Below are 6,742 nucleotides of genomic sequence, written 5' to 3'. Positions count from 1 at the left end.
TGTGCCACTCCCAGCCTGCCCCAGAGTCGGGGGACAGCCCCTGCAGACACTGGCAGCCTCGATGTGATGGGAAGGCCAAGGAAATGAGCAGGGCAGAGAGCCCACCAACGTGGGGACTGCCTGCGGAGCACACATGTGGTAAGAACTAACACCACAATGTACAGGGACTCACGCAGTTCAGTACCACAAACCCCAAATAACTCCTAAAATTCAACAACCTGATTCAAAAATGGGCAAAAGACATTTAAAGACATTTCTCCAAAGAGGACACACAGAATAGGAACACATGCTCAGCGTTAGCAGGCATCTGGAGAGGCCAAGTCACAACGAGACGTCGTCTCACACCTGCTGGAATGGCTATTATCTGAGAGACAGAGGCAGCTGGTGCTGGTGAGGAGGTACAGCCACTGGGGACATTCCACGTGAACCATTCATCCCATTTCTGGGTACGCAGCCAAGGAGAGTACATCAGATCTCTGAAACAGACACCTGCACCCCACACTCACTGCGGCAGTGCTCACAACGGCCAGGACACAGAATTGGCCTCAATGTCCAAAGGTGGGTAAAGGGATGAAGACACCGTGGGGCACACAAGGTAGCACTACTCAGCCTCACAAAAGCCCGGGAAATCCTGCCATGTGCAACACACCAGTGAGCCTGAAGGACCTCACACCATGTGGAAGAAGGCAGGCAGGCAGGCCTCCCACACCCGCAATCTGGAGCAGCCTCACAGACACACAGGGCAAAAGAGGTAAGTTTCAATCTCGGGGAGGCATGAGTTCTGGGACTGTGATGTGCAGGGGACTGTTGTCCCAGCCCCGCGAGGCACCCAGGGTAAAGCTCCAGTGTCCTCACCACACGCAAAAAGCAGTAACCAGCTGAAGTGGTGGATGTGAACTGGCTTGACTGTGATGTGCGTGTCAGTGTACACACATACAGAATCATCCTGTTGTATGCTTTCAATTTACACACAATTTAAAATATGGAAAAGGAGAAGCAGACAGCGGGGGGAGGGGGGCGCTGCACTCCCCCTCCTGGGCATGTGGCTCCTGCAGAACCCCAAGACAAGTGCCCCAGCCCCCCACATCATACCCACAGATGACCTTGTGGGCAAAGGTAAGCACTGCGGCCATTCCCACCCATCTGGGGAGATGGGGAATCTGTGGGGAGCTCAGCCAATGTAGTCCAGAAAATGTGTGTAGGTTGCCAAGATGTGAGAGATAAACGTGAGCACTCTTCCATGGAAGTGGTCTTGCCTCTTTCTAATCAAAGTTAAATAAAAACCTTAAGTTAACTGAAGTGTTTTAAGGATCAAGGACATTTTCTAATGTCCTCTAGTGCCACTGTAAGAATGGCTGTGCTAGTGTCCTCCCACTGACCCCCGGGGCTCCTGGCGGGCTGCTACTTCCCAGAAAGGCAGAGGGTCCTGCAGGCTGTGGGGCTCAACCTCACCTGACCCCCACTTCCCGCTGAGTGCCACAGCCCACGTGTGTGGGACTGCCTCCAGCACTGTCTATCTGCCCCTGTCTGCCCCCCCCATGACACTGCCTGCACTATTGGGGTAGACACCTGCTGCCCCTGGTGCCCAGCCACCCACCATCCTTGTCCAGCACCTGGGTGATGCCTGTGAGCAACCTTGAGCCACAGTGGGTGGCTGGGACCCCTCCCGGCCCCCTTCCTATCAGCCACGAGGTTTTCACCGACCAGGAGGAACATGGCTTCCCAAGCCAGGTGCTCCTGCCTATGGGAGCCAGGGACAACACCACGGCAGCAAGGGTTTGCAAAGACATGGGAGGGTCCTATGGTGATGCCCCACAGCCCATTGACCCTACCAGTACAGCCCGGAGGGCTTTACGGAGGCAGTGGGACCCAGAGCAGCCAGAGCCTGCTTCCTAACTCTCGGCAGCTGCAGGAGGGACCCCCCCCTGCTGGCCCACTGGGGGACGCTGGGCAGGCAGAGCAGAGTAACCCAGATGTAGCCCTGCCCCTCATGGAGACTCGATCCCTCTCTCTGTGGCCTCACAAGCCCACAACACAACCAGACCCTCTGTGGGGTCTCCACCGCCTGTTGCCCGACAGCTGGCTCTCACAGTGACCACTCACCTCAGCACAAGCTGCACTGAGCCACCTGTGACCCCATGCCCAGGACCAGCCCCCTCCACATGCTCCCCTGGGGAGCAGAGAAAGAGCTGCAAGGAAGGGGTGCAGGGCGGGGTGCACAGCTTGGGGGCAGGGAGGACCGGAAATGGGTGCCTGTGTGCTGTGGACAGGCCCTAGGAGGAGCACCGGAGCCCTGGCCTCACCCCCACCAAGGAGTGCAGAGTCCCTGATCCCCCTCCAACCTGGGTCAGTGAGGGCTTAAGTCCCAGTCCTGGGGGCAAAGCCTGCACCCCCCCATGCCCAGAGCCCTCAGCTGTCCAGAGAAGCTGGATGCCTTCTCCCAGCCCTAATGCCCACCACTGCTTTACCCTCTCCTACCCCTCACATGGTGGTGTATCCAGCCCAACACAGGGTCCAGTGGGACTGGGGACCACACTGGAGCAAAGGAGTATGGGCAGTGGGGGACAGGCCCCTCCCCAGCCAGGCCAGGGGACACCCACCTCTGCCCTGAGAGGACAGGGTCCTGACTCCCTGACTCCCCTAGAGCTCTGTTGGGACACAGCCCCTTTAAGTTGGCTGGGCTCTGCTAACATGTCCAGATGTTCAGTAAAAAGGCCCCTTCAGGCCAGGAAGCCTCAGCCAGCTGCAGTCAGGGAAATTCCTCGCCCCATCCCACGCAGCCCTGCCTGGGCCTCTCCCAGCCTCCACCATTCAGAGCCAGGCTGGCTGGTCAGGCAGAGCCAATGGGCCTCCCTGTCTCCTACGGCTGGTCTCCATGGGCTCCCCAGCTCCTGGTGGGGGAGGACCAGGTGGGCTGTGATCCAGCGGCCACTTCAGGACTGCCCTGCCCCACATGCTAAATCAGACCAGGGCTTGGCCACTCCTGCTGCTCTGGGGATGAGAGAGGAGCCCCCCAGGCTGATAGCCTTAGGCGTGGCCCTAGCTACCCATCCTCAGCCAGAGTCTGGCCCAAGCTTTTAGGGCACAACCACAGGGCCCTCCACCCCTGTAGATGCCAGGCCTTCTCAGAGTAGGCCCTACTAACCTCCTCCTCTGCCCAGCCACTCAGCCACCCTTCTGTCCCTCAGGCCTCAGACACAGCATCACCTCCAAGCAGCCCTTTCCACCCACCCCCTGCCCACCAGCTCCTCAGGCACTGTCTCAGGGGTTGGACATCGCCTGTCACTGACACCTGCCCTTGCCCTACCCATGGCCCCTCCTGCACCCAGCTCTGGCGCAGGGTCTGCAGATGCTCAGCCCTTTGCCTGCAAGGGACCTCCCAGGTGCCCTCACGGAGGCATCGACGAAGTTCCCACTGCAGACCCCCATCTTGGGGTCCAATGCACCCGTCCACTCCCACCAGCCCAGCTCCAAAGCCCAGGGCCCAAGGGTCAAGGCCACTTCCCAGCAGCAGCAGCTCGGGGAAGACAGCCAGACAGGGCAGAACACCCTTGCTCACCTTGGGGGGCCACACAGTTGCAAACAGCAGAGAGGAGAAAAAAGGAGGCAGGCACGACCCAAAGCCCAGACCTCACTGGCCCCTTCCCTGCGATCTCAGAATCTCCTGCAAAGCCAGTGTCTTCTCCCTACACTGTCACACCCCTGCGCCTCCCAGCCCGCACAGCTGGCTGCACAGGAGGAATGCCAGACAGCATGGCTTGGTGACCAGAGCCAGGGCAAGGCAGCCAGAACTCAATGGGAGTCCCAGCTCCCGTGGGCAACCAGGTCACAACCCTGTGCCTCAGTTTCCCCTGCAGAGCAAGCACTGAACCCACTAAGATGCTGGGGCAGCAGGTTCTCCCCTGCAGGGGCCTCACGGCCCACCCTCTGCCCCCTAAGGTGCGGGGCCCTGAATGTAGAGGCTGTGGCTCCTGGGCTCGCGTAGGACGGGCTGACCTGGCTCAAGGCCCCACCGAGCTTACCTGACGAGGCAAGAGGGGTGGGTGGGGGGACGGTGGCCCCCGTTACCTGCAGCCGGCCCAATGAACACGCAGTACCCGTGCTCCTGGGCCGGGAGGGTGGCACAGGCCACGGGCAGCTGGCCCCCGTGCAGGTGGCGCCAGCACGCGTCCTCCAAGGCCTCGCAGAACTGGCGGCAGGGTGGAGGGGCGGGTGGCAGGGCTGGGCCGCATGGAGGGGCCAGCAGCAGGCAGAAGAACCAGGCCAGGAAGGGGTGGCAGCGCGTCTGGAGGAGGCCCCCCCACGCCTGCGCAGCAGCCCAGACCTCCTTGCCATTCTGGTGCTGGAGGTAGTTGGGCATCCAGGAATGTTTAATGCCCAGGCGGCCACAGGTGGGCAGGGAGGGCAGCAGGGGAAGGCAATGGCCAGTCCCAGGAGGTGCAGAGTGATTAGCAGAGTCAGCGGTGGGGGAAACCCAAGCCCCGCCGTCCCAAATTAAAGCTGTGACTGCTGTTTGAGACCATGTGCCCAGGGAGTCAGAGAAGACAGCAGCGCGTGTGCCCAGGGAGCCCATCACCAGGGGGTGCAGAAGCGGCGGGTGGCTGCGGGCATCAGGGTGCTGCTGGCTGGGACTGGCTGCCACAGGTGAGAATCCTCGGCCATCCAGATACTGCAGCCACCGCAGGGGTTGCCGACTTCCCCAGGGAGGAGCCCCACCTGGAGTGGCGGAGAGAGAAGCTCTACCTGGGGACAGGGGTGACACTGAAGGCCCCCTGAGCAGTGCCTGGGGCCAGCCCCATAAGGGGGTGGACTGGGTGGGCGCAAGCAGGGTTGCAGCCCTAGTCGTGTGGGCTCCTGGAGAGCTCGGGGTACCACTGCTCGTCTGGAGAGTGGTCCTGTCCTCCCGGGGAGTGCTGGAGGGCTCAGGGCTGGTGGAGGTCTTAGCAGCTGGTGTCTTCCCATGGGCAGCAGCACTCTGGGTGGAGGCTGTGTCATCCCACAGCTGTACAAAGTTCCGGATACCCTGGGCCACGTTCAGAATTTTGGCTCCAACTCCGGCGATGTTCTCGTCCCTCCTGTCGGAGCTCGAAGTAGCAGGGGTGGTGGGAGGCCCAGTCCAGCCACCTTCCAACAGCTCCAGGGATGGCTCAGGGCTGGTGGGGGCTGGCCCTCGCTCTGTGGGGCCATCCCAGGGGGCTGCATGTGTGGTGGGCTGCACAGGTTGGCGGTCCTGGGGCTCAGCTGGGGTAGCCGGGGGGCTGGTGGCCTTGGACCACAGCCAGTCCAGACCCAGCAGGTCGGCCTGGGCGGCTGAGAGATAGCAGGTGAGCAGCACCAGGCTCAGGCAGGCGCTGGGGTCGGGAGCCATCGGTCTGTGTGTGCAGGCCGGGGCAGCCAGCAACAGCTGGGTCTGCCCTGAAGGCGGGGTTACCCGGATCCGCCCTCCTTCCCAGGCTGGAACAGCCCTCCTGCCTCCCTCCTGCCTCCCTCCCAGAACCTCTTCCTTTCACCTTCTCTCCCTGCAGCAGGGACTGGACACTAGTGATACAGGTAACCAGCTCCTCAGGACCTTTAACCCTTCCTTCCCCCTACTCCCAGGGCAGGCTCAGAGAGAAGGGAGACTTTGTCAAGAATGCTCAGCAGAGCCCCTGACTTGCTGCACTGGGGGCTGGAGAAGGCAGGGAGGCTGAGTCTTTGCTTGGGGGCAAGGGAAGGGGCTCTGGCCAGGACCCCTGGACTTCAGAGACAAGGGCAGTGGCCTCATCCCTGTTCCTCCTCTGAGAATGCCTGGAGAGCCTGGCTTGGTGCAACTGCTGTGTGGTGAACTTGGAACTTGGGAGTTCTCCACTGCCACTATGCTGAACACCTGGGGGCGCCCTTCCGTCCTGCCTGGCCCCATGCTGCCCCCATGGTACCCCCAGCCTGCTCCACTTCTTCCCCTCCCCACCCCACAACTGCTGTGCTGGTTAGAAACGCCCTCTGGGCCACCCACTCTGTGCCAGGGTTCTGTTGGTGTGGCCTGGTCCCATGGGCATTTCTAAATAATTCTTGGGAATTGCTGACCAAGACAAAATGCAGAGCCAGCTGCATATCCACACACAGGCAAAAGGAAACGAATGGGACGGGCGGGACCGATGGTGCTGTGGACGGCAGGTGCCTGCCCCCCACACTTTGCACAGGGGCTGAGGCGCTGCCAGAGCCTCTAAGCTCTTCTCAGCCACCCCACGTCCCTGCCTACAGCCCAAGCGCCCACCCAGAAGCTGCCTCTGCTGGTGACACGGAGGCTGGGATGGGGTTGGGGGAGCCTGGGCCCCTCGTTACCAGACCTGGTACCCAATGCCCCTTTAGGGCCTGTGTCCCAGGGAGCAACCATTTCCAGGGAGCTGCCACCACTCTGCCAGGAAAGTTCACCAGGCTGGGCTGTGGCTGGACACTCGCGCCACATCAGACCCTTCCCCTCATTAATTCTGGGATCACACTTCTGTCCCAAATCCTAAAGGCACTGCCATGGGAATGCCAGTCTGCAGAGACTGCTCCACAGTCTCAGGAAGGCCCGTCCCACCAGACCCTGCCATCACTCTTCCCGCTGGGCCCCACATGGCAGGGTCAATGCCACCCTCAGCACTGCAGCCCGGCAGGTGGGAGCTGACACACATCAACCCAGAAAACCACCTTCAGGACAGAAGGTCCCAGTTGTGGCCCTAGGACCCAGAGCAGCAGTGGGACTTCTCCCCAGCCTCAC

General features: G+C 61.4%; 1 protein-coding gene across 4 annotated transcripts in view; it reads right to left on the bottom strand.

The window, feature by feature from the left end:
* The window catches only part of COL18A1 (collagen type XVIII alpha 1 chain), a 90,064-nt gene that overhangs the window by 45,593 nt on the left and 37,729 nt on the right, over window positions 1-6,742 (bottom strand). Inside the window, exon 1 of one of the 4 annotated variants that reach the window (XM_012810299.2) lies at window positions 4,717-5,398. The exons of 1 other annotated variant lie outside the window; for it this stretch is intronic. In XM_012810299.2, the coding sequence (XP_012665753.1) occupies window positions 4,717-5,368 (652 nt within the window). In that variant the 5' untranslated portion in view covers window positions 5,369-5,398. Of the gene's footprint in view, window positions 1-4,022; window positions 4,664-4,716; window positions 5,399-6,742 lie in introns of those variants that run through there. 2 more of the 4 variants (XM_003798096.3, XM_023518130.1) reach the window with 2 other exon arrangements.

This window comes from Otolemur garnettii, unplaced genomic scaffold, assembly GCF_000181295.1.
Source record: "Otolemur garnettii isolate 467f Iridium unplaced genomic scaffold, OtoGar3 scaffold00128, whole genome shotgun sequence".
NCBI lineage: Eukaryota > Metazoa > Chordata > Mammalia > Primates > Galagidae > Otolemur > Otolemur garnettii.
The sequence above is the reverse complement of the archived record's forward strand: the minus strand, read 5'-3'. Positions and strand labels throughout refer to the sequence as shown.